At 49.4% G+C, this 25,742-nt stretch overlaps 10 protein-coding genes across 10 annotated transcripts; 5 read left to right on the top strand and 5 right to left on the bottom strand.

Moving 5' to 3' along the window:
- Positions 1-306: 306 nt before the first annotated feature.
- prm1 (pheromone-regulated protein PRM1) lies at positions 307-2,307 on the bottom strand (the record flags this gene model as incomplete). Its single annotated transcript, XM_058465837.1, has 1 exon — positions 307-2,307. The coding sequence occupies one exon, from the start codon at positions 2,305-2,307 to the stop codon at positions 307-309; it is 2,001 nt and encodes a 666-aa protein (XP_058317165.1).
- A 2,709-nt stretch (positions 2,308-5,016) lies between these two features.
- Positions 5,017-7,996, top strand: N7508_007772 (uncharacterized protein; the record flags this gene model as incomplete). The annotated part of the gene is made up of 5 exons (XM_058465836.1): positions 5,017-5,592; positions 5,652-6,390; positions 6,459-6,542; positions 6,601-7,434; positions 7,533-7,996. The coding sequence occupies 5 exons, from the start codon at positions 5,017-5,019 to the stop codon at positions 7,994-7,996; spliced, it is 2,697 nt and encodes an 898-aa protein (XP_058317164.1).
- A 663-nt stretch (positions 7,997-8,659) lies between these two features.
- On the bottom strand, positions 8,660-9,280 carry N7508_007771 (uncharacterized protein; the record flags this gene model as incomplete). Its single annotated transcript, XM_058465835.1, has 1 exon — positions 8,660-9,280. The coding sequence occupies one exon, from the start codon at positions 9,278-9,280 to the stop codon at positions 8,660-8,662; it is 621 nt and encodes a 206-aa protein (XP_058317163.1).
- A 1,125-nt stretch (positions 9,281-10,405) lies between these two features.
- On the top strand, positions 10,406-11,557 carry N7508_007770 (uncharacterized protein; the record flags this gene model as incomplete). The annotated part of the gene is made up of 4 exons (XM_058465834.1): positions 10,406-10,618; positions 10,670-10,704; positions 10,995-11,315; positions 11,368-11,557. The coding sequence occupies 4 exons, from the start codon at positions 10,406-10,408 to the stop codon at positions 11,555-11,557; spliced, it is 759 nt and encodes a 252-aa protein (XP_058317162.1).
- Positions 11,558-11,950: 393 nt separating this feature from the next.
- Positions 11,951-12,420, bottom strand: N7508_007769 (uncharacterized protein; the record flags this gene model as incomplete). Its single annotated transcript, XM_058465833.1, has 2 exons — positions 11,951-12,359; positions 12,413-12,420. 2 exons carry the CDS (start codon positions 12,418-12,420, stop codon positions 11,951-11,953), a joined length of 417 nt encoding a protein of 138 aa, XP_058317161.1.
- A 2,078-nt stretch (positions 12,421-14,498) lies between these two features.
- N7508_007768 (kynurenine--oxoglutarate transaminase) lies at positions 14,499-16,305 on the bottom strand (the record flags this gene model as incomplete). Its single annotated transcript, XM_058465832.1, has 8 exons — positions 14,499-14,789; positions 14,854-15,277; positions 15,327-15,494; positions 15,547-15,619; positions 15,683-15,788; positions 15,844-15,928; positions 15,999-16,067; positions 16,121-16,305. 8 exons carry the CDS (start codon positions 16,303-16,305, stop codon positions 14,499-14,501), a joined length of 1,401 nt encoding a protein of 466 aa, XP_058317160.1.
- Positions 16,306-16,630: 325 nt separating this feature from the next.
- Positions 16,631-18,235, top strand: N7508_007767 (ssDNA-dependent ATPase MGS1; the record flags this gene model as incomplete). The annotated part of the gene is made up of 1 exon (XM_058465831.1): positions 16,631-18,235. The coding sequence occupies one exon, from the start codon at positions 16,631-16,633 to the stop codon at positions 18,233-18,235; it is 1,605 nt and encodes a 534-aa protein (XP_058317159.1).
- Positions 18,236-18,633: 398 nt separating this feature from the next.
- N7508_007766 (uncharacterized protein) lies at positions 18,634-20,658 on the top strand (the record flags this gene model as incomplete). Its single annotated transcript, XM_058465830.1, has 4 exons — positions 18,634-18,735; positions 18,813-19,253; positions 19,297-19,698; positions 19,843-20,658. 4 exons carry the CDS (start codon positions 18,634-18,636, stop codon positions 20,656-20,658), a joined length of 1,761 nt encoding a protein of 586 aa, XP_058317158.1.
- Positions 20,659-21,115: 457 nt separating this feature from the next.
- cdc31 (putative cell division control protein Cdc31) lies at positions 21,116-22,040 on the top strand (the record flags this gene model as incomplete). Its single annotated transcript, XM_058465829.1, has 2 exons — positions 21,116-21,388; positions 21,543-22,040. The coding sequence occupies 2 exons, from the start codon at positions 21,116-21,118 to the stop codon at positions 22,038-22,040; spliced, it is 771 nt and encodes a 256-aa protein (XP_058317157.1).
- A 545-nt stretch (positions 22,041-22,585) lies between these two features.
- admB (uncharacterized protein) lies at positions 22,586-25,056 on the bottom strand (the record flags this gene model as incomplete). Its single annotated transcript, XM_058465828.1, has 2 exons — positions 22,586-24,939; positions 24,990-25,056. 2 exons carry the CDS (start codon positions 25,054-25,056, stop codon positions 22,586-22,588), a joined length of 2,421 nt encoding a protein of 806 aa, XP_058317156.1.
- Between the last annotated feature and the right edge of the window lie 686 nt (positions 25,057-25,742).

The following is a 25,742-nucleotide window of genomic DNA, read 5'->3' as shown; positions in this document are numbered from 1 at the left end:
GCATTTTGGCTTTGTTATTATGAGAGACTGCATACATCCTGTCTTCGTTTTGATCACTTCGTAAAATAAAATATTGATGTAAAGGTTATATTGGAGTATGACGTCTACAGTAAGTACTGTTATCATTCTGTCTAAAACGATATTTGATTTCCTTCAAGTTAAACTGCCTCGTTGCTGGGAATCACTATAATACAACGCCAGCCCCACATTGAGTATACACCCAAATACTCCTAAGGATGCGATGATACAAAAAGAACAAAAAGAACAAGACCTTGAGCCAGGAGATCCACGAGAGAAAACCCTTCCTCATCGCTTCACGTCATACTCAACATGAAAGCTCCCCCTCAAATCAGGCCCAGCATCAACCTGCAACGCATTCCCATAATTCCTCTGCCCAGCAAACCCAACCTTTTCATCCCCATAGCCATGCCCACCAGCCCCAGGCACCGAACTAGCCGAAGCAGCCGTATACTCTGGAGCAACATGACCATCAGCATTCATACTCCGCGGCATAGCAGTAAGTGGAACCTCATCAAACACATTCGAGTTACGACCAGGCTGAGTACCATGACCATGCGGACCATGAGAAACAGGATCAAGAATATGACCCTGGCCGCCCTCCCCACGAGGCTTCTCCCGACCCCAGAATAAGAGCATCGCGCGGCTAATTCCGATAAGAGCGATCAAGACCCAGACTAGGAGGATGCATGTTGCGATGATTGCTTCGATGCGCACTGCGCTTTCGAGCTTGTTGACGACGCGGATGACGACTTCGGTTATCTTATTGGATGTTTCGTCGCCTGCGTCGGCGAGGAAACTGTCTGATGGATTTGAGGTGCTGTTTATGCTGTCTGAGGCTCCGGCGGAGAATGTGTCGTTTGGGAATGTGGGGAGGGATATGTGGGCGTGGTCGACTACCCAGTCTAGACCCTTTTGCATTGATTCGGCTTTCAGTTTAACGAGGCAGTAGTAGAGGTCGTTAACCGGGCCTTGGAGGACTGTGCCTGAGAATGTCGAGTTCAGGGTGTCGGATGTGTTTGTAATGAAGAAGTTGAGGGTTCCATTGATGTATCCTGCTGTCTTATTGACCCAGCCAAAGACGTCATCGTTGAGACCACTGTCGACCTTGCCTATGGCAGCGTTGGCATCATTGGCCCATTCAGCTGAGGAGTTCTGCAAGGCGCCCACGACTTTATCTGCGAATTCGCCTACTTCAGCACTCAGTTCGGGGACGGTTTGCTTGATCTGGTGGAGAAGCAACCACTGGCAGAAGCATGCGAATAGTGCTGCCAATGCAAGGGCCAGCACAAACAATGCGGGTAGAGATGTCGCGTATGCGACAGCCCATCGAACGAGGATTTGGCGACGGCTGTTGCTGAAATGGCTTGCAGCCTTGATACCTGCAGCTGCTGTGTACGGCCGCGAGACGATGTATACAACGTCCATTGGGTCGTGTGCCTCCTTGCGGACCAATTGAGAGCGCTCTTTCATTGAGCGCCATCGTCGAATCTCTTGCCATGCAATTGGAATACAGACCAGAATTGCCACAATGAGAAGAACGGCGATGAAGATCTTGCGTGCTGTTATAGCCATGCTGGTGATGCCGTCAAAGAAATCGTTGATTCCGCTGTTTCCATCGCAGAATGTCAACTGCTTCTTTGCGGGGATTGAAAGAGCAGAAGAGTCAAACTTGTATGCGCCCAAAGTATCATTGACCAGGTCGCGGAGCTCGTTGAAGGGCAGCATGATGAGCTTTTTGGCATCTGCCTGAAGGGTTGTGAAATCGGGCAGGACAAGCTCGTCTATCTTCGAGATTGTGTCGTTGACAGAAGACGGCAATGACAGGTTTTCCAATTTATCGATTGTGCTATTGAGATCAATCTTGTCAAAGTCCTTATCGAAATAGGTAGCGACAGTATTGAACTTTTCGATAAATTTGTCCAGTCCGCTCTGGTATTCGTCAACAGTGTCCTCAATGCTTTCGCCGATTCCCACGAGGGTCCCATTGATCCAAGTTGTGGCTGACTCGATGACTTCAATACCAGCTTTAATTGTTCCATTGACAGCAACGGCAATGAGACATGCATAGGTCGAGTACATCATGTTGAGGACGAAATAGATGATTTCACCAAGTGCCGTAATGGTGAGTAACAACATGGTCTTCAGGGCATCAACTGCATCATCGACAGCAGAAGCTGTCAGCTTGTTGACGCCAGTGGAAAGATAGTGGGGCATTGAGGCCATTGCACTACCCATAGATTCGACTGAAGTGCACGCAGACAAAGACTCTCGCTTGGCGGATGCCATATCCGATTGCAAGGAGCCGACTGCAATCAAAAGTCGAACGAGAACAAGCAGCAGGAGTATAGTCCATCGGTTGATCCATACTTGGGATAGTCGAGCCCGCAGGCCAAGGTAAGGAGTGAGACCGTCTGGATGAAGAGGGATTATGCGGCCTGTGCTGGAGTCGTGAGCCCCGTACGGCGGGAGCAGAGGAAATATAGTTCTTCCTGACTGAGAAAATAGCATCTTCGTTGACTTTGATGCAAAATTATTGAATTTGGTGATGGCTTTTGGTGTGATCTCGTCCAGCGAAGATCTGCACAAGGACTTGGGACTAGAATCGAACTCAAGAAAGATTATGCAGGTGTTGCATCAAAACAGGGTATCGTCGAGAGTGAAGAAAGCAAAAGAAAAGAAAGGTAAGGGCCAGTCTAGCAGCAGAACATGGTGTATATAATGTCTTACTGGGGTAGGCGAATGGGAGATCAATAGATGAATAGAATGGGCGGCGAAAGGAGAACAATAGAATCAGAATAAAACATGGAACAAAGAGCTGTCAAATATAGCAGCCGGAGAACCTAAACTGTCAGCCGTAAAACATTCTGGGCGGCAGAAGACATTGCCAGAAAAGTAATTTTGTTAAATAAAGAAGCGGTTGTCAACCCCGTGAAGGTGGAACAGCCAGTCAGAGTGAACCATGATCATGTCGAAACAAAGGAAACATAAAAATAAAGCCTGAAGACAGAGGATCTGTACGAGAGATTGTTTCAGGTACCAGCAAAGAATGTTACTGGCTGATGTTGTTGTCCAAAGCGCCGGGGTAACAGAAATAGACAAGTATAGCTGCCGTGGGCGCTTAGCCGCTTGTGACTTGAGAGCCAATAGCTGCATCGTCACAGCTCCCACCTCGAACATTGATTACTTGTTTACAGAAAGCATTCAAGCCGTGTATAATTTAGGTAGTTGCATTTTTGCTTAGACAAGGCCAGCAATATGGATGTTTTGTAGTTGCCTACCACTCGGTGACTTGGTGTGAAACCATTCACAGACTCGCAGTTTCGAGTGCAGGCCGGCATTTTCCGCTGGAGTATTTCGGTTCGTGGAAGACCTTGTAGTTGTATTTGAAAGGGGCTTATTTGAAAAGTCGAAGAAACAAAAACCAAACAGATCAAGCACGCTGAAGGAGTGTCAAGAATCCAGTCGAGTCGCTATCACCGGCGCCAAAACAAACCCATCACGTGGTCTTCACATGAACCGTTGTATCGAGTTTCACGTGACGATACACACCCTAATTGCAGACACAACGACATGCCTTAGGAGTTCCCAAAGCGAGGCAATCTTCCCGAATAACTTTGCATCTCAATTGCTGTTAGAAGTGAACCTTCATGTCTTCTGTAGAGAATCCATGCATGATTGTTGTTTATGTCATGGAGTTACCCGATGCGTTTTGTAGGGCCATGAGGAACTCGAGAAATTTGTTTCAACTTTTAGGAAAATAGCTCAAAAAATCACATAGAAAGTTAAAGCATATATGAAAGATAAGTTATAATTATCTCGGTTCTACTTGTTTCAGGATACTAGGGTGTTCCCCCATAAACAAGTACGAAGTTACTGCTTGAGTAGTCTCGCGAGCCCAATGCTTATGTCGGCGATTCAACTAGGGTTAATGCATGAGACTCGAATTATACACCGTCTTGCCCATACTATCGTGCTACGTATTTCGGAACTTGCGAAAGGTTCAAACTTCTTGGTCTCCGAATCAATTATCCCAATTCACGATACTTCTTGCTATTGTACCTCCGCATGATTAAACCAGTCGCGCTCAGACTGAACATTTCAGGTTAAAACCACCACAGGCGCCTCTTTGGACGCGCTTGATAACGGAAGTAGTTCCGCATTTGACTGCAGGTCGGGTGGCGAATATCTGGAACGTTCCTCCCCGTTTGATTGAGTCGAAGCTTCCAAATCGAGTAAAGGGAAGCCTCTTGACCATCCCCACCATCCTCTATTCCCTTTCCATCTCTTTCATCTTCCATCAGCTCATGTATCAACCTTCCATCTTTTGCATCGTCACCAAGACATGCAAAGTTCTTTGAGCTGATCCAGTGCCCTGCAAAGCCATTCTCTCGAGAGTTGTGAGTATTCGCAACTCTTCCTGCATCGTGAATTCGAACCACTGGTCACTCCTCATACCCATAACCTGCAGTCATTCCTCTTCATGAACCTCTGTGAGACCTGTGTCTGCTCTCATGCAAGTCATCTTGTATGGTCCCACATTCACACTTCTGGTCTGCTCATGTCGGACCAGAATAACAAGTCCTAGAACAGAGCTAACAGGCAAAGCAGCGGGCAGACATAATCATTCTGCGATCGAGGAAAAGCACTTGGCCATCGCTTCACATTTGAAGCCAAGTATGTAACGCACGATTTGCTTTGACGATCAACAAGGGACTGATTGACATGGAAAACAGAAAATGCGGCCCTGATGTTCAGGTTGAGGCTTCCATGACATCGTGAGCCTTTGTGGCTTTGACTTTTTTGCCGATAATACTGACAGATATTGGCCATAGGGAGAGCTAATCAAGCTTTCCAGAGAGTCCCGTTTGAGGCTTGAGTTGCAACTTCCATCACATCGTGAGTCTATGAGACCGAAACCTCATGGAAAAGACAGTGACTGACAATTAGTATAATTCCATCTTATTTTCAGTGCTATCGGGCATCACCCAGCTAGCCATGTCTCTCCCTCTCCGACCGAAGGAGCTGAAGGTGGTGAAGCTCGAGAATATCCTGAAGGGGATCGGATATCCTTACCACAGTGCGTCCTCCAGAAATGAGCTTGGCAATGGTGTCATGGAACTCCGCATCGCAAACTGGAAGTCGGACCAGTACACTTTCGACCTGCGCACAACCAACAAGGTTTGCCCCAAAGGAGGCTTTCAGCTTGAACTCACGGACCAGGACATGGTTGTGACTTTCGTTATCAAGAACGACTATCCCTTCGGAATGGATGGACTGTGTGATAACCTGGCCGACATTTTTCTAGCGCCTGAGGATCTCGGAATGTCCGAGGTCATCGTGGGAAAGGATGCTGTCAGCAAGACCATGAAGTCGAAGAAGAAGGGCGCCGACAAGTGGTCCAACTCATTCACGGTCTTTGGTTGTCATGTCAATACCATGACCGACGACAAAAGTCCTGCCCTGCTGAAATACAAGTTTCTGCCAATGAAACCTCTTCACAAGGATGAGCAAGTCATCGTCACAATCAACAAAGACAATGTCAACTTCCGTGGTGTTGCCCAGTCAAACCTGGTAGATTCTCCCATGCAAACAGGCCTCACAAGATGAATACTAACATTTACGATATATAGACCGAATATGGAGAGGCCATGGCTGTACCAATTCGTATCTGGCTTTGCACAAAGTGGATGGCGGAGAAGGCTGGCGGCGCAAGCAATGATCTGTTTGGCAAGATGTCGACCACAAACACCCCCAGCACTGCGCACAGCATCAGTCCCCAGAAGCCTGAAAATTTCTCTTCGGAGGCCCCAGAAGGTCAGGGGGAGCATTCGAAAGTGGTGGACCGTCAAGCGGCGTTGGCGGAGAGTGTTTCTAACCTCGATGCCGGCGTTGAAAAAAGCACTGAGGGTTTGATGGCGGAGCTCACGTTCGGTGATGGCGGTGATACTGCACTTCAAGACAAAGCAGATACTCCGGGTCCAGCCTTACGTGGTGACTCCTTTCACCGTGTACAAATTCAAAAGAGTAATCCAATTGCTCTGACTGGGCGACGACTAACCACCGTCCGCAAGCTCACAGTCCCTGTACCCGTGATACCTCTTATTCCCACTGTTTTGCGGGCCACCAATATACTGTCATCCGAGACAGCCCGATCTCACTTCTCACCTCCGACGTCTTCCCCTAGCTCTCCTCTCTTTCCTGTCATCACTTCTCCATCGGGTAGAGATGAGGCTGAGAAAGGGGATGTGCGCGAAGAGTCAGAGCAATTGGCCTCACCTAGTGATCAACCGATTCTCACTTCGCCAACAATGGAGGTTGAGTGTGAGCTTCGGTTCCCTGTTTCGGGAAGGGACGGGCTGTGTTTCTCTGGTGAGTTTAACTGATGCCCGTACATCCTCACTACAAGCTCATTTTACTGACTCCATTATCTCATTTAGACCCCGAGGACTACACCAACTACCGCTTGGTGGCCATTGCCGTGGAGTTTCCTCGCGAGGAGTCCGCCGATGCGGTCAGACTGGGTATGTACATTGGATTAGATCTCTTTCACTTGCTTACGAATACTAATTCATTCTCCAGGCCTGTTCGAGGGGCTCCAGAGAAACACACGTTCGTCCCTTGGGGCCGACTCTGCCTTGTCCTTTGACCTGATTGAGAGGGGGTTTTCAGCTGACAAGGAGGAATTCGCAAAGATTGATGTCCAGGACTCAGTCTGCTCCGCGTGTGGCACCCGTCTCATGAAGAACAAGAATCCAAAGGAGGACAATCAGTACATCTCTTACAGACTTGGTCATATGTCTGGTACTGGTTCACCTTCGGACAATGGCGGAGAAGGTCACCACTCACCCCTCGCGACAATCACCGAGGAATCCGGATCCCCTAAAGCCATGCAGCAGGGTGATGACCTCATTTCTGAAGTAGGCAGAGTCCCAACCCTTGCCGAGATCTCATATTCTTGTGCATTCATGGGGTGTGGGAAGCTCTGTAGTCTTATGGACGAAATGAGTGTTGTCTGCCCTAAGTGCGGACCCTTTTCAACGGTTCTTTACTGCGGCAAAAGGCATATGTGGGATGATGCCGTAATGCACTGGGAACATTGTGGTGAGTCTACTCTCACATACCAGTGCCAGGCAGGTCCGGTTCCTTTGCAGATTCTCGTGGGTCCACCCATGCTGCACAATGTTCACGGTTTGGACAGCCCTGAACATCATCGTCAGGCGCTGTGGTTCAGTTCCGCATCCAATCAGGGCGATTATTTCGTCTTCGCGGATTTTGATCCTTTCCTTCCACGAATGTTTGGCGCTCCAGCCAGCCACGGGCCCCCTTGTTCAATCCATATCGATATCGTGGTACGATTTGACGACCCCTTATGGAAAGATCGCTTCCGTCGGCTGTTGGCGATGTGCCTATTTGGTAAGTTTATCCGCTCTTTCACATCATAGCTTTCATATATTTTTTTCTTTCCTGTCACTCTGCCGGTTTGTGTGAACTATCCACTAACTGTCTTTCAGGGGGGGTTGAATATCGTGGGCTCGTTGGCGTTATTTACCGGTTAATCCGGGGCTGGATGCGATTAAAAAACCTTTGGAATCGCAGGGTGGGGAACACCTTGGTTGAGCAACTTGAACGCGAGATGGGGTTCGTCCTCCCTCGCGGTCAACTCTGCCGCCATGATGTTCGGGAACATGAGTGGGATGGATCCGACCTGAAACCCTATGATGAAGCAACCCATAGATTCTGTTTGCCACCAGACCAAAGATTTCAAGAAAAGAACCTAGAGGTGGGACGAGGTATCGGCGGACTGTGCGATGACGAAGAGGCCTCTTGCGTGGCTCTTCGAGCACACCGAACCTACCACCCTACGGTCAGAAATGTGGTGGCACGAGTCCATGGTGTTGGTTTTGAGGGTGTCCGAAATGCGGGCTGGTGTTGTTGGCACCGGGGCGCAGGCTGGGATGGGCTCGGTGCTCCATAAGAATGGTAGGTGTGGAGGGTGGAGGATGGAGGATGGTGGGTGGTGTGGTGGATATGGCCTGTATCGGGGTCCTGATTCCTGGGGGGTGGTTGCGAACTACTTCTAGTGCTGGTCTTGTGTGTATGAGCCCCGCCGGGTTTCCAGGATGCCCTTTTTTGTAAATAGTTATATGTTGAAGTACCTGTACGCCTCAATGTGCAGGGAAACAAAAGTTGGCGAAGTGATGCCCCAACTTTGTTCTTCAATTGAACAAAGAGTACCGCGGCTGTGGCCCGGTTTTGATTCCATCGTCTTCATTCATTGTAGTTTGTACATGTGAAGTACGTATACGCAAGTATAAAGTCGACATTGCCAAGAAATAGAAGATCGGTGACCTCGGCTCTGTTTGAGGTTGAAGATGAGCCTCATGATCGGCCTCATCTTTACCAGAATCTGTTCGGAGAATGTCAATTTGTTTACTTAATTTTAAACTGCTAAGTCATTGGTGAAAACGTCATGAGGAAATCGCTACAGCAAATTGTTCCTTACATAGAGCTTGGTATATAAGATAGTGCATGATACAAGATTTTTTCCTCGACGGGTCCTTCACCCTGCCAGAGTACCGGTGAGTATGGAAGTCAGGAAGAAGTATTCATTAGAATCCACATGGGATATTTAACATGATCACAGTAAAGCAACGACAGCCGCAGCAACCATGGGGCCAGCGGTAACAAAAGCAGCAGCAGGCCCAGCAGCAGCAGCACCAGGAGTCTTGGTAGCTTCAGGAGCGGTATAAGAATCGATACCACCAGTAACAGTCAACTTATAATACGTGTCACTGATAGGCGCAGTGGTATACGTCGCAGCGGTAGAAGAAGAAGACTGATACTTCCCACCGTCCAAAGACCCATCCATGCCAATGCTCATAGTACAGCTAGCTGACTCAGTAGAAGCTTTGAGCGAGCACTCCCAAGACTGCGTGACGGTGATATCATAGTTTTGAGAATTGTCGGTTGTCGAATAAATGTATTCGCCGGTCACGCTGACTGTCGAGGCGCCTTGGATGATTGTCCAGGACTTTGGGTAGTTGCAGTCGGATTTCGGGGCGTCCTTCACACAGCCGACGTGGTAGGTTGCTGCCTCGGCGTTAATGCCTGCTAGGCTGGCTGCCGTGCTTGTTTGGCCGCCTAGTTGGGTGGTTGGAGCCCAGGATGGGATGAAGTAGCCGACGATTGTGCTAGAAGAGGAGTCTTTGGCGTTGGCGATGCCAGCTAAGGCTGCGGCGAGGAAAATTGAGGTGCGCATGTTGGGAGGAGTTATTTTTTTTTTCCGGGGGTATACGCTTGCAAAGGAGAAATGCAGATGACGGTTCAAATTGGGCACCTGCCCTTTTTAAATCAGGGGGCCAGACTAATCATGTATCCTTGTGTTCGCTTAATGGCGAGCGGAAATTGAGGCAACATTAGCTCTAAGTTAACCTCTTGGCTGCTCTTCCATGGGCTTGAGTCACACTTCAGTCATCTCTGATTGGATCGTGACTCGCTATGGCGGAGCTCAGAACAAAGCTAACATGCGGCTGCGAGATCACTAGTAGAGGTAGCGGAAAAGTTCGTATAGCAGACTGGCTCAACTTCGTTTAGCGTTTGCTCAGCCTGAGACATGATTTCTTTTTTTGGTTTAGTTGCCTAATTAGCGCATTGACCCCATTCTAGTGTTTGAGGCATTCATTGAACGCCGGGGATCAAAGAACTGGGAAATCTCAAAACAAAAGCAGGACATATTCATCTTGTTCCAGCAATAGACCACAATCAGAGCTTCTTTTTGTCTGTATTGGCAGTGAAGTACAGAATTCTCTCAATTTCTGTTGCAGTAGCTGCAACATCATTTGGGCTTGGCAGGGCTTGCAGCTGGGGGCGGAAAAAGACTTACATGTATGCTGAGGCCACTATGGGTTTTGTTTGTCAGCAAATGCTTGCCGGGTCATTCTGTGCAAACCGTAAAGCGCAATTGTCTAGAGGCTCTCGGACCAGCTCGGCTATATGCAAAGTTGCATTCAGGCTCAAAATCGAGAACCTCTGTAACTTTCCCTAGCATGGTCTAGCTCCACCCGGAGCCGCCTTCTCCGGGCTGAGGCTCTGCGACCCACCAAACGGTTGCCTTGATGTATGTAAATCTAGAACTTGAACTTCATTGAAGCCGGACTATGCGCAGGTATATCTTCGGCTTACATGCTGTTGTTTCGCGCTTGGTGGCGTTATGGACTCTTGTGGAAGTGGAAATTATTTATAAGTCGCAAGATGCTGTGACATATGATATGTATTGTAGTGGTGAATCCAATGACGCATGTAAAGGCCTCATCCAATTTAAATACACACCCGTCCCTCGTATTCCTCACTTCTTTGCAACCTTTGGAAATGCCACCATTCGATCATGTCCCTAATACGATCGCACAGCCACTGGCCTAGAGGCATCCCCGCCTTTATTCGCCGACACGAAGAGCCCGTGGCCCCGGCGAATTTTGATGCCGCCTCTCGTGCATGGAGGCATTTTGTTCGTGACCAGTGGGTCGGCGGCAACGCAGCGGATCAACAGAAACAAGCTTTGATCGAACGGTGGGCAACAGCAGACCAACAATTTCGCGATGTACGTCTTTAATCTGGAAGAATGCTTATTTCTCCACTAACGCCAAGACAGAGCTATCAATCCCGAGCACTAGAGGACGAGCCTAGGTTTTTTGAAGGTCCCGAACTGGTAGTATGAAATATCTTCTACTATTTGACTTGCGATTCTAATATAGGTATAGGACCAAAACTTGAGAGGAACTGACGTTTAAAATTTCTGCATGGTCTACTTCTGCACCACCGAATTGACCCGCGAGAAAGAAGCCCTGCTAGCCAAGTGTATCTTGGGTTTATTCCCATGGGAAGAAGGTTGGGGATTTCTAGCAGACGAAATGATAATGTTTCTCCCCTTGGAAGATAATCAACGGGATATTCTCGAGACATTCAACTTCTATCAGTGTCGCGCGACCCAACTTCCTTGATATGCATATGGCGCTCGATGGAACGGTGTTTTTCCGGGACTGCTATGCCAAGCTCATTATCGATGACCGGACCCTTGAGACCGGACTGGGGCTTTGGGTTGAATTCTCAACGAACGGTATCTACACGAAAGCCTACCGGGCTCAAATGATGATGGAGGAATTCGCCCACTTTTATTGTGAAATCGGTCCGGGAAATCAGGTCCCAATAGAGCAGGCGCTAATTTACATCGAGTCACGGGTAATATACCAAGACCGCGATAAAAATGTAGATCCAAGAGAGATCTTGGAGGATGAGCCGTGAGTCTGTCTATTCTTGGTTACGAGATAGTATATATTAATCGGTCCTTAGAGTCGATATGCGACGGCCCCTCGTGGAAATCTACCGAGGGGATGAGGTCGATCTAGTAGATGATTATGCGCCAGGCTTTCGCGAGGCGGAGGAGCAGGGTAACGGCTTAGCGATCGGATATGATTTGGAACAGATACTTGCGAACGATGGAAATCCCCTGACTATCACAGATCATGGAAGTGATCATTAGCTAGACTTGACATATTGCTCCCGCTTACTCGGTTCCTTGAATGAACAAAAATACCTCGTAATGATCAGTTATTAGACTTCCGTAGAGCCCAACCTAACCCGGGCTGGCCCGGATTCTGGTCTGGGGCCCCAACTTGGGTTATAGACCTTGACATTTCCCATGGGACTAGATTTTGGCTAGTCCCATGGGAATCCTACCGAGGTCTAATCCCGCGGACCCACTCCCATGGGACTAAAAAAAGAATTTGGTCCCGCTATGGGATTTCCCATTGTAGCGACTTACTTTTTCAAATAAAAGTAGTAAGTGCCAGTTTCTCCAAATTGATTAGTGTCCATTGCCCCGGCGACCATGTTCTCGTTGACCTCTCTGAAGTGATCAATGATTGGATGGTTGTCATATATCATCGCAGCGGAAACAATGCCACGAAATTTCACCTCGCGAAGCTATCAACGGGGTCTTGTTAGCACAAAACTGATTTGAAGCATATGCAAAAGTTGAGTGGCTCCCTACTCGAGCATGGCCCCATGTCTCCTCACACACCCTCTTCCCATCTTTCATAATAATGACGGGGTCCACAGAATCGGCCGAATGAAACGTTTTGCCGCACCATTTCACATCCTGCAGTTGGGAATGGGCTAGGTGGCCAGTATCAAACCCGCCACCTCCCCACGCCCCGTGTAGTGCTTCGGGTTTCAGAGGCGCAAGTTGATTAAAGACGCTTTCTATCTCTTCCTCGCTAAGCTTCCCACTTCTCTGGGTTAAGGCAATAAACTGTGCTGAGGGAATACTAAAGAGATCGCCCCTGTCGATTAGTAATAGGAATGGAAATAAGAAGCTTGGACTTTCTCAACTTACGAAGTCATAGTATCAGCAAGTAGAGGATAATAGTGTGACGGAAAATAATTTTCTTGAAAGTATGAATAACTCGTTCACAGTCAGAAGGCCACGGCCCTTCATATATATAAGTGAGGCAGGTCATGTAAGCTAATTTCATAAAATACCGTTCCTCATATCTCAACCACTGAAATGACATAAATTCAAATACCAAAACAACAATACCGCGGAGTCAACGCTAAAGCCTAGAATAGTTACGAGAAGCCCTCCTCAGGAGTTTGGTGGTATGGTACTTAGCATCATAAATATCCGCGCCGTAAACACGAAAGAGAAGACTCCTTGGCCGCACTACCTCGCCCAGTCTTTTGCTCCGACATTCAGCTCCGTGCTAATTTTCACAATCCTAACTCAGAAGCTAGTCGGTCGCATCCAGCGGGAGTCAAGTCAAATTCCCCTCCGAACATTCATGATTTGTCTCTATCTTTGAAAGCACGCGATTCTATAAACGACCTAGAGCATTGTCTCACCGTTCCCAAAACACCAACAATATACCGGACGAAAATCAAGGTCGAATATTTACATGGTTGCGACACGGTATTTAACCCCATAAAACCATGTGACCTCTGGTACCAGACATACCATACAAAAGTCCATGTTACCGCACAGATTGCTTAAATTCGCGGTTTTGTCATTTTTGTTAGAGAGTTGAGAGAGAGAGAGAGAGAGTGCAATACCACGGAGGTTACCCATAAATTGTTGTACCGCCAGATTTCCGTTACATATGAAAAGGATGACGTTGCCTTCAGCAACGATAGAACGGGCTTGACCTTTGGAACCAATAATGTCACACTGTACACAGTCATTCAGGGGCTTCCAACCCCTCTTTAATTCATGTGTCACGCTTCAAGAGGCAAGTTCACTATTCCCATTCCAGAACGACGAAGCAGATGGATCCCTCCATGCCGTCTTAAGAAGCAGCATCTTCTAAAAACGAAAGGTCGCCGAAGCAAGACGCTCCAAAAGGGGAAAGTGATCACCTCTTGTGTTCGTACCGTTCGACTACGCCGATAATGTAGGGGTAACTCTATCTTCTTATTGGTGGGATATCACTGTTTGCTCTGACTTATTTGAAGATGCCTTCGACCCGTCTGCTATGTCAGACTGCCATCGTGCCATCCCCATTTCTATATATACGTGCGCGTCTCTATAAGAACAAGTGACCTCTCCCTCTAGGCTAACAGCCAACAGCATGGCCCTAATTGGGTTATAATGGTATCACTGGATTGCTAACTCTTCTCTCCGTAACTTGTATACTATCTCAGCGGTCATAATTATAGCTAGACCGTGGAGTTCCCCGTGGGACTCCCGCCATGCAAGGTCTCCAGCGGTGGATCGTGGTCTAGTAACCAGAGCGTTGATTGCCTGGCTGCGGCTACGCAGGCCCGGTTCATCGGAGAGCAGGGAATGCGCACGAGATAGACGTCAATGGGCTCTGGGAGCGTTGGATCTGCTATATAGATTCTCAGGAGGGCTTTGACTGCGTCGAAACTGCCACATACTGCGACGTCGAATGGATGATAGCCTGGGAGGTCGTATGTTTTCTGAAAGACTTGTGTTGGGATTGTTATTGTAACGGTGCGGATATTTGACATTGTTGTTTTGCAAAACTTTGGACAAGAGACCTAGTTCGGGATCTACGGAGCTCCATCTTCATGGAAGGTGGGCTGGAATTCAAGACCCAAGAACTCGAACTCAAAAGCGTGGTTGCCGAAATTTGCTGTATGCCATGGCAAAGTAGATGAGAGGAAGAAGGACAGACAACAGAAAAAAGGGAGATAAACAAATGATTATAGCGGGGACTGTATTTGGTCAAGCGCTTCTATTTTGCGCTTGACTCCACTCTCCACTGGCCAAGCATCATAACTTTATCGATGACCGCTATTGTACATTTCACTCCAAAGGGGAAAAGCCGAAGAGTGTGAGTAGTAGACTAAATGGGTGATAGATCTGCATGTTTATATTCATCGTTCTACATATCGTCATAACAGCACATCTATACCATTCAGCATGTACCCCAGCATCCCAGCATTTTAGATAATTGATTGGTTTACTGAGTGATGTACTTCTTGAGCCCCCTGAGGCGTTCCTTGGCAGTCTCAAGAACATCATCGTTCTTGCAAACAGCAAAGCGGAGATAGTCCTCAGCAATATGAGAGTTGGCATCAGTGTAGAACTCAGTCGGGGGGATAGCAGCAACGCCGACCTCTTGGATGAGGAACCAGCAGAGCTTGAAATCACGAGGACGGTTGGCAACGTGTGGTGGGAAGGGGTAGTCAGCTGGGAGCTTGACGGAGGCCATGTTGGCCAGGACGAAGTACCCACCCTCGGGGTCAGAGTACTGTGAGCGGCACATGTCAGTGGTTGGAATGAAGAGGAGACCCGTAGACTAGATAGTCACTTACCGGGATACCAAGCTCATCGAAGACCTCGCAGAAACGGGAGATCTTGTTCTTCATGTCGTTTCGGCTCTCATCCCAGAAGCCCTCCTTCTCGGCCTGCTCAAAGGCGACAGCTGCGGCTTCCTGAAGAGGAGAAACACTGCTGTAGCAGATGCGGGTGTGCGCACCAGCAACGTACTTGATCAGATGCTCGGGTCCAATCAGGTAGCCGACACGCCAGCCAGTGGCGTAGAAGGCCTTGCCGGCAGAGCCCACGGTCAAAGTGCGCTCGTACAGCTGGGGAGAGAGGGTAGCAATTCTGGTGAATGGAACGTAAAACAGACGGTCATAGACTTCATCAGACAGGATAATAAGGTTGTGCTTGACGCAAAGGTCACCAATGCGCTCGAGCTCCTCGCGCGAGAAGACCTTGCCGACGGGGTTGTGACTGTTTACATGTCAGCAAAATTCTCAGACCAAGGATCATGGTTGCTCACGGAGAGTTCAAGACAATCATCCTAGTCTTGGGATTGATGGCCTTCTCAAGCTCCTCGAAGTTGATAGTCCACTCCGATGCAGGAGAGGTTCGGGTAGCACCATCCTTAGGTGGCTGAAGAGGCACATATCGGATAGTGCCACCAGGCATCTCAATGTTACTGATGTACCTGTTCGCATAGTTAGCAGCTGCCGATCCTCTTATAATGCGGGGTATCGTACTGGTCAAAGAAGGGCTCGAAGATGATGACTTCATCGCCAGGCTCAATGAAGCCCATGAAGGCACTGAGCATGCCTGTTCATCCTGTATCAGCGTCTGTGCCCCAAGCCGTATGTGTAGCGGACGTCAATTGCTCACCTTCATTTGCGCCTGTTGTGATCGAGACCTCGGTATCGGGGTTGATAGTCTTTCCGAAGAAAGGGGAGTATGCGTCTGCAATGGCTTGCCTGAGGCGAGGGCGACCCTATATGCTGTGAGTATGCTGTACGGTTTGCGCGGGGGCAATGGACATGTCCCACCTTGGTGGGGGAGTATTGGTTGCATTCGACTCGGTCCAGCGCATCCTTTGCGGCATCGAGAGCGAACTTGGGAGGGTTGTAGCCACTGTACACAGCAGTTGTTTGTCAACATTCGTTCCCTGTAGTAATGCGACATTGACATCTTGGTGACTCACAAGAACCCTTGGCCCATGTTCACGATCGGCTGAACAGGTGAAGCTGCAGCGGCCTCATTGACGACAGACCTGGAATCTGCATTCAGTATTTCTCCTGTAGCTCCACATATGCCATGCCATACCACACATCTTGTCGTTGTCCTGCAACCCGTGCAGCGGGGCGGAATGGGTCGGGTCGCGAAGCTGTTGCCGACATCGGTCTTGCGCCGAAACGAGTTAGGCGGGGTAAGGGTAAGGTGGGCAAAAGAGATACGGTAGATTTCTTGAACTGGGCGAGAGAAGCGAGGAGAGCTGAACGTGGAATCATGACAGTTGAAGAGAAGAGAAGGAAGTTGAAGTCGTCGAAGTTGCCCGCAAATGGCGTGCTCGGATTGGGCCTCGGGAAACATGCCGAATGCCACTTGATACTGTGACAGCTACAACTACATCAAGTTTTCATGGTATTACTCAAATTGAGAGAAATCGTATATACGGCGAATTTGAACTAATTGGATGTTCATTTGACGTTCAGGCACCAAGGCGTTGACATTAGCTGACATTACTAATTCCAGGCGCGTGCATAACGCGTCTCCAACTCTCGGAGATAGCGTACTTGACAACTACTCTCGAAGCTTCCCACAAACCTTGACATCATGGTTTCCTGTCCAATATGTGAGAAAACTGTCTCGCAGCTGAAGATCAACGACCACATAGACTCTGGCTGCCAAAGCTTCATTGAAGAACCCTCCTCCTCTCCGGGAGATGCGTCGTCCTCCCAGAAGGGCCCGGTTCCAAGCATATTCCAGCCTGCATCCGCGCGCAAGGCCTCCGCACAGTCAACTATCACGAAAGAGTCACCATCACGTCCAACAGCAACCCCGCGACCTCTCAACGGCAAGAGATCATTCGTCCAGGAGGAGACACCGGAACGTGGGCCGAAGCAAACAAATGGCGAATCGCAGGAACCACAGGCCAAGCGCCCCAAGGTCAATGCTTTCCACAAAGCTGCACCATTAGCCGAGCGTATGCGGCCCAAGACTCTGGATGAAGTGTGCGGCCAAGAGCTTGTTGGCCCGAATGGTGTCCTGCGTGGGCTCATCGAACAAGATAGAGTCCCAAGCATGATCTTATGGGGCAGTGCAGGGACAGGTAAGACGACGATTGCCCGAGTCATTGCCTCATTGGTGGGTAGCCGCTTCGTGGAAATCAACAGCACAAGTAGCGGCGTCGCAGAGTGCAAGAAGATATTCGGCGAGGCTCGCAGTGAGCTTGGCCTGACTGGCCGCAAAACGATAATTTTCTGTGATGAAATTCACCGGTTCTCCAAATCACAACAAGATGTCTTCCTAGGTCCTGTAGAGAGTGGCCAAGTCACCCTGATTGGAGCAACCACCGAGAATCCGTCGTTCAAAGTGCAGAATGCGCTGCTCTCACGATGCCGTACCTTCACTCTTGCAAAGCTCACTGACGAAGATATCAACTCCATTCTGCATCGCGCTCTCCGCGTGGAAGGCCCAAGTTATTCACCCTCTGACCTGGTTGATGAGGAACTGATCCAATATCTGGCTAAGTTTGCCGATGGAGATGCTCGTACATCTCTCAATCTGTTGGAGCTCGCCATGGACCTGTCCAAACGGCCCGGTATGAGCAAAGAAGATCTGAAGAAGTCCTTAACTAAGACTCTGGTGTATGACCGTGCTGGAGACCAGCATTATGACACCATCTCCGCCTTTCACAAGTCCATCCGAGGCAGTGATCCCGACGCCGCTCTGTATTACCTCGCTCGCATGATTCAGTCGGGCGAAGACCCTCTGTACATCGCTCGGCGGTTGATCGTCGTCGCTTCGGAGGACATTGGCCTAGCTGACAACACAATGTTAACACTGGCCACCTCCACCCATGCGGCTGTCGAAAAGATCGGTCTTCCAGAGGCACGGATCAACCTGGCGCATGCCACCGTGGCGATGGCACTTTCAAAGAAGAGTACTCGCGCGTATCGTGGCTTGAACAATGTCTTTGCCGCATTAAACGAACCTGGGATCGCCGGCCTGCCTGTTCCTGTTCATCTGAGAAATGCCCCAACCAAACTCATGAAGGAGATGGGGTATGGTGCAGAGTACAAGTACAATCCAAATTATGTCGACGGTAAGGTACGGCAAGAGTATTTACCAGAACAGCTGCTTGGTCGCACCTTCTTAGAAGACTTGGACTTGGGCACTCAGAGAGACCGGGATTTGAACACTTCCAAAAGAGGCTGATTGTACTCATTGTTCTTCATTCTATGGAGTCATACTTCAATACAATGATATCCATATGGCCTGAGGTATGAACCTCACCGCCCATGTATAAATCATACCTTATGAGTACAAATTATACGCCACGCATGGCCCTTACTTGGCCTATTTGGAACTATAAATGACAGGAACCATGACATGACTCTGTCGTACTTGCTTCTGCGCCAGTGACTCCTCAGGCCTGGAATCTTATACTTCGAAAGCTCTTTCACACTTCTTTCTTCATTCTTGGTCATTTACAAAGAGGATCATCTTACTTAGCCCATCCTCGATCTATCCTCAATTTATCCTCATTCTTTTCTACCTTGCTATTGAGAATTTTCTCTCCTTTTCATCTAGCCTTATCATACCCACGCGCAACCATGGCAACTCAGGCTGCAAATGCTGTAGGTCAAGAGTGGCTGGCATATACCCCTCGCCCCCTAAAGCGCAGACGTGTTGAAATATCAACCCCTGTTATGAGCGTGAGTTTGATCCTTTTCATCATCTACTCGAGGGGGTATCACATTATGTATGATCAGTATTAATATCATCATTTCAGCAACCGCTTCCACTGCTCGCTCCTCTCCTAGTTCCGGGTCAAGCTCCATCGGTCTTAGATCTATCTCAGCCAAAGCCTGTCGAAGGAGGACTGTTGTGCGCGTATTCCCATACGGCGATGGCATCCGACTCCCTTCTCATGCTTGGGCCTGAGTATCACTCACGGGTCATGGACTGCGCGGTACCTTTGTATTGCTCATCACCCATGCAGCAGCTACCGCTCATGCAGCAACTATTGCCCAAGCAGCAGCTCCCGTTTGTGCAACAGCTGGTAGATTTACGCCATATCTCACCCATGAACCACCAACCCTTGGTTCCTCCCACCGGACCCTACAATTTCATCCGAGTGGACCCGGTCAGCCCTGAAAGGTTTCCCCTCGAAAGGATCACTCGCACCCAGGCCCAGATACAGAACCAAAAAGAGGAAAGTGCGGTGGTTCGTGTATGTGGTGCGTGCGATCTAAGAAGAAATGTGAGCCCTGCAGCTCATGCAGTCACTGCGTAAGTGGCAAGGGGCATATCTCAAGGGGCATATCTGCATTCGAGGACCGGAGCAGCTGTACATGCTTGGTGCCATAAACTTACCATCCAAGGAAGGGTGGTGTGCGTTGAAGGAAATGGAACGCGTCGTATTCGCGACGACAGACATGTTCTACGGGGCTTTGAGAATCTGTCGAAAAGATACTTTTGGATCTCGGACTTGGATTTTCACCGAATCCAGATACAACCTGATGCGACAACAAGAAGTCATCGATTCATTTATTGACATTGCTATCGACTGTCTTGGTTGTATTGAATTGTCTGGACTGGAAGCTTCATACTCCAGCAACTCACTTGTTGAAACGGCCACCGGAATGACAAAGCTGTTCATCGTCACCCGATGTATGGTAAGTTCTCGCATCTTTGCACAAGCAGCTGATGTTGCGTCTGGAAGGCTTCTTGTGTTTGTGATCTTGGTCCGCTGCGTGAGACGGCTAGCCAACAGATCTTGGAAACTCTGCTGTGACATATATGCTTCCCTATATCATAAGCCTAGGTTGGCTTGGGAACAGAGCAAGGAGCAGGAGCTTCATCCTATCTTTGTCGCTTGGACACTCTATAAGCGAACTGCGGACGGGGTCTCCAGGGTGCGAGACGACCCAGTCATCAAGAGAATTATTGGTGACGACTGTCAGATACGCAAGATGTGCGATGTCATCAAATCCGTATTGGATTATACCTATCCCACGGATGAGTATATGAAAATATGCGATATCAAAGATGTTTTCGACAAGAAAATCCCGAAATTACCTTCTCCATCCTTCGATATGGCCTTTTCACGGGAAACATCTGACCTTGGGAAACCCCATCGTCCCCCAGAGTCATGCTACGCAATGGCTTCATTCTTGTTTGATGACTTTCCTTCCTCGGCATCTCCTGTGTTCTTGAATGCTGCTCAGGCACTGGTAACAATGAGTGCCTCATTTGCCACACCCTTCCCCATGGCACAAGACGGTCTCCTCGGTGCATCGTTCGCAGACTTGTACTTGAATGGCCCACTCTATATGCTCCAAGATACCGATCAAATCTTTGGTGCCGGCATACTCTCCCGTTCGGGCTCTTTGGAAACCCTGAAAAGTACGGACTCAACTGAGACTCTACCTGATCTGCCAGATACTAGATTCGAAGACCGCGGGGCTGACCCGAGTATGGAGTGGGAAGTTGATGATATTTTCAAGACCATTGAATCCGGTGGCGGCTCATCTTCTTGCAGCTGTTGCAATTTCACCTGTTATCATGAGGAGGGCACTGAAGGATGTTGCCATCATTTCACTGAATGTTCCCCTGGCAAGTGCTGTTGCTCTTGAAGTCCAAGCACAACTTAAGCTTGTTTGTTTTGTTTTTTTTCTCTGTCTTCGATTGTCATACGCCTTGCTGTAACCGAAGTGGTTGTGATTTATTCTTGGATTTTCACTGTGTTTATTATGGCATACATGTGCTGAAAGGAGTCAGGCGCAAGGAACATGGGAAGCTTTGCTATAGTTGATACCCCAATTGCTGATCACTCATTCAATACATTCATGTCAATAACCTGAGTTAACCAAATCATATAACTCCCAAAAATGATCCTAAACATAAAACCCCTAAAATAGAAGAAAAAGAAAAACACCGGGCGGCATTGGGCGTCCATTCCGCCCGCGTCGCGTCTCAAGAATCCTCCCACCGCCCAACACCCCAACTCCATCCCAAGAGCATCAAGCCCCTCTACAATGCTGGCGATCCCCAATCCTTGTTTCCAATAAATCTGAACACCACCCACTGGCCATGGCCTCCGGCCAACCTTTCGCGTCGCGCTCGTACGCTGGCACGAAAATGCCCGACCGCTCAGTCAACGCGAACGCCATGCCCTTCAGCGCCTCATCGTTCTCCCGGCATCGCGGCCTCGCCAATCCCAATACTGGTGATTTCGCCGATGGCCCCAAGCAAAATCAGCAGAATGCGCAGCCCGCTACGAACGCGCAGTCTCACGGGCCTGCGCAGGATGCTAATCCGCTTAATCGTTTGACCGAGGAGCAGAGGGAGGAGATTAATGAAGCGGTAAGGATCCCCAAAGTCTTGCTGTTCATGTTCATGGCTTGATTGCCCTCCACCTTCATTCAACTGGAGATGGCACACCATCCATTTCAGATCCAGAGCCAAGCTGGACACCCCCAAACCACCACCCATATAAAGCTAACAAACCCAACACCAGTTCACCCTCTTCGACCTCGACCGCGACCGCCACCTAGACTACCACGAACTCCGCGTCGCCTTCCGCGCTCTAGGATTCACCCTAAGCAAACAAGAGCTTATCTCTCTCCTAACAACATACGGCGTACCACGCCCGCAAGTACAAGCTCAACAAGCCGCGGGCCAATCCCAAAACCCGCAAGCCGCACAGTCAAACAAGGGCCCCGTCTCGAACCCGCAACACCCGTCCAACCTGCTTATGCCGTTATCTTCTTTCCAGGCTGTCACCGCGTTGAAGATTCTTGAGCGGGATCCACGTGATGAGATCCTGCGCGCTTTTGAATTGTTCGATGAGGGGGCTAAGGGCTTCATTGATCTTGAGGATTTGAGACGTGTTGCCCGAGAATTGGGTGAGACAGGGCTTGAGGAGGAAGAGTTACGCGCTATGATTGAGGAGTTTGATCTTGAGGGGGTTGGTGGTGTTACTCGTGAGGCTTTTGTTGGGATTTGTTGGCAATAGGCTTGAGCTTGGGGGTCTTCTCTCTCTCTCTGGCTCTGTCGTTGGGTGTGCATGGGTTTCCTTGGTGTTAGGTCATTTTTTCAGTACTGTATTCCTGCTTCTGTTTTGTTTGTATCGCTTCTTTTTGGAATATGCTGTCCTACTCTTCTTACAGTATCGATTGGGTTTGCATCGCATTTCGAATGGATATCCTCCCATGATTCAAGATCTTCAGCCGAGAATTACTACTACTACATGTACAAGGTTGTCAATTGACATGAGTTAGGTGCTGTAGATCCATGTCCCTCGCACTGTATCTAACGAGATGATAATCCATACAAATCCAAATCCAATCCCACAGCTAAAATGAATGTCCAAATCCAACCTGCCAATGTAAGGACCGATCATAAACAAGGCCCGCACTATTCATCCGCATTGACGCCAAACAACAACCCCAGAATCAAACGAAACAAAAGCCCCCACGGGGCCGAATGCAAGTGCAGTAAGATCAGATGCTCATATTAAACCCATAAAAACTGAAATATGAAAACAACGAAGAGATGCAATCAAGCATAGCGCGGTGGCGGGCCTGACGGTGGCATATTCTGATACATAGGCGGACCAGGCGGGGGAACATTCTGATACCCACCATTGGGCACACCATGCCACTGGTTCATCTGGGGTGGACGGGCAGAGGGCTGGGGTCCATTGTACCGCCTGTATGTACCGGGGGGGATAGCCTTGCGCATCTTGCGCTGGGCGGCGCTGCGGCGGCAGCGACTGTATATGCAGAAGAAGAGGGCGAGGAGGACAAGCGTACCGCCGCCGACGCAGACGCCGATCACCAGTTTCTCGTGTTGCTTTATCCAGCCTAGGGCTGAGGAGCCCTCGCATTGGCCCGATCTGCAGCGGCCGCCTGAGTCGCAGGGTGTGCCGTCGAGGTAGTTCTGGTTCATCCTGATGCAGGGTGTTGTGCCGTAGGAGTGGGCAATTGAGGGGGCGCCGCAGACTAGAGTGCAGGATGGGTCTTGGGTGTTTTCACAGGCCCAGGTGTCGTTTGTGTTTAGAAGGGAGCCGACGACTGTTCGGCATTGGTAGTCACGGCTGGTGCACTGGCCGCTGGCGCAGCTGAGGCCCTGGCTCTTGTCGCCACAGGATGAGCCGTCATCCTTGTACTTGTCGTCCGGGCAGGAGGGGGAGTTTCCACTGCACTTTTCTTCGATATCGCATACGCCTGTGCTAGCGCGGCAGACAGTATCAGCTGAAGAGAATTGACAGTTGGAACAGCAGCTCTCGTTGGAGTCATCGCAGACAGCATTGTCCTTGAACTTGCAGGTTGATGCATCGCAGCAGGAGTTGTCGCTGCAGCCCTCTTCGCCACCGCAGTCGCAGTCTTCGCCGGATTCGACTATACCGTTACCACACTGGCTGCCACTGATGGTCACGACGCCCTTGTTGTCCGAGAGACAAGAGGACTTGATGCTGTTTCTGCCGATGGCGGAACATATGTTACCGATGGTGCATTCTGAAAACTTGGTCATACTGTTGCTAGCATATGGGTTCATGATATACTTCGCACCAGCATCGCAAGTTGACGAGGACAGCGGACAACATTGAGATGAATCCTGCAATTTCTTACCACATGTCTGCGAATCACAGTCGTGAACAGCACCAAAGGTATGACCAGTCTCGTGAGCAAAAACCTGCCAGGAGGAACCAGAATTGCGAACAACAACATTGGCACCGGTAACAGAACTGTCACCAGCGGTGGTCAAGTCAGATGAACACAACCGACCCATCCAGGAGACGCCAACTTCGCTATCTGTCGGGCAATCAGTCATAAGAGTCCAATAAGCATTGCTATCGGCATTTTGAGCACGCCACTTGGAGAATTCATTGAGACGCCAGGTAACATTGCCGCTGTCGCAACCGACGTTCCACGGCGTACCAGAAGCACCTGTAGAGGTGCAGCCCGTCTCGGAAAGTGTCAAGTTTCGCAGGCCAATCGACACATTGAAAGACTCTTCGTAAAGGCTGGATGCCGTGTTGACAACATTAATGATCCAATCCTTAGCAGCGGCCTTGGGGGTGTCATTGTTAGACTTAAATGATTCGGTCAATGCACAATCACCCGCAATTCCGATCAGAGCGACCTTCTTCGTGTTGGGACAACCGCTGGTATCACCGATAGTCGTTTGCAGGTTAACACCGCCCGTGTTTCCGGACACGCCGCTGGTGTCTGATTGACGCTTGCTCAGGCCGAACAGCGAGTTCAGCGAGGCAACACCCCACTGCCCGTCAGATGCGTCGACGCCGTATGGGAAGATAGAATTGGATAGATCGGCATTGTAGTCGAGAGTATCTGACCCACAGCCAGTGGGAGAGGAGGAGTCAAGCGACCGCTTCAGCTCATTGTGTGTGTACTGGAACATGTCTGAGTCTCGGTAGACGAGCATAAACTCTCCGCCCCTCGGCTCAATATCGGCATCAATCGGGCGCTTCTTGTGCATATAGTTCGACTGCAGTTCAATGTGGTGCTTGTCATGGTCGATGCTGAAGGCACCTTCGAAGAGGGGATCCTGGCCATCCCTTTTAACGGTGATTCTGGCCCAACCAACGGGCGTCCACCTCCCTGTACCTGATCCTACCAGTGCGCGGCCTTTGAACACCTTGTGTTCGTGTCGCTGGATCGGTTCACCATGTTTGATCGTACCATCAATGCCTAGGTATTGCACGTAAGCATCGTCGGCGAGGATATCGTGGTTCGGTTCGAGTTCTAGCTTTATCCGCTTGCCATCTTGGTGTAGGTTGAAGGTAACATCGAAGCTGGACAGATGGTCTATTTGGTGTGAGGGGGTACGGATGATGGCATTATCGACTGGCGTAACATGGCGAATAGCCTCAGAGGCTTGTGACCGTGCTGTTGAGAGTTAGCGCTGCCACAGCAACGGACAAAAGAGGAGACGGTACCGTATGTCTGTTGAAAGAGCGACGATACTGCGCCTATCAAGGGCAGAATTGTTTGGGAGAACCTCATCGCAGTTCAGGCCCAGGGTCTGAGGGTCCAGGGTCTTTTGAGGCTGATAAGAGATTCAAGGGTCCTGGCTGACAATCATGGGGAAAGGGATCGGGTCCACCTCAGGTCAACGAGCGTCAACTCAAAAGAAAGATGACTTGAATATCAGAACGAGTGACTGGAAGATGAAGAAGTCAGAGGGATCACAAAGGGTTCGACACAGCCGTTTGCCAAGGTCTGAGGAATCCAATGGCCGTGACGGGCCCCGGAGACCTTGGCTTGGCACGGCGGGCTGAAACATCTCTCGCATGTTCTGATTGAGCGACTAAAGTGGAGTGGGCTATTTTCATTCGATTGTTCTAATGATGCTGCCTATGCCCTTGGCGCTTAACCCTCTGCAGGGCTTAGATTCACATTTGCATTCGGAAGATGTTGTAGTCACGGGAGACAACGCCACATCTATTGCAACCCTGGAACCTCAGGTACAAATATATTTTCATAAGGAATACGAATTACACTATTCACAGCATTCAATAGTTCAAATGAGTACGCGTCAATGGCTGCAAGCCAAGGCGCCAACCGGTTATTAAATCCACCACTTGGTAAGGCCAGAAATATATTGTGACTCTCATTGCAGTGTGCATAATTTTGACATATGGGTAGTACTGTGTGTCGGAGCCCAAGGGGCAAATGTATACACAGTGAAA

The sequence above is a fragment of the Penicillium antarcticum genome (assembly GCF_028974205.1).
Source record: "Penicillium antarcticum strain IBT 31339 chromosome Unknown utg000008l_segment0_segment0, whole genome shotgun sequence".
NCBI classification, from domain to species: Eukaryota; Fungi; Ascomycota; class Eurotiomycetes; order Eurotiales; family Aspergillaceae; genus Penicillium; species Penicillium antarcticum.
The sequence above is the reverse complement of the archived record's forward strand: the minus strand, read 5'-3'. Positions and strand labels throughout refer to the sequence as shown.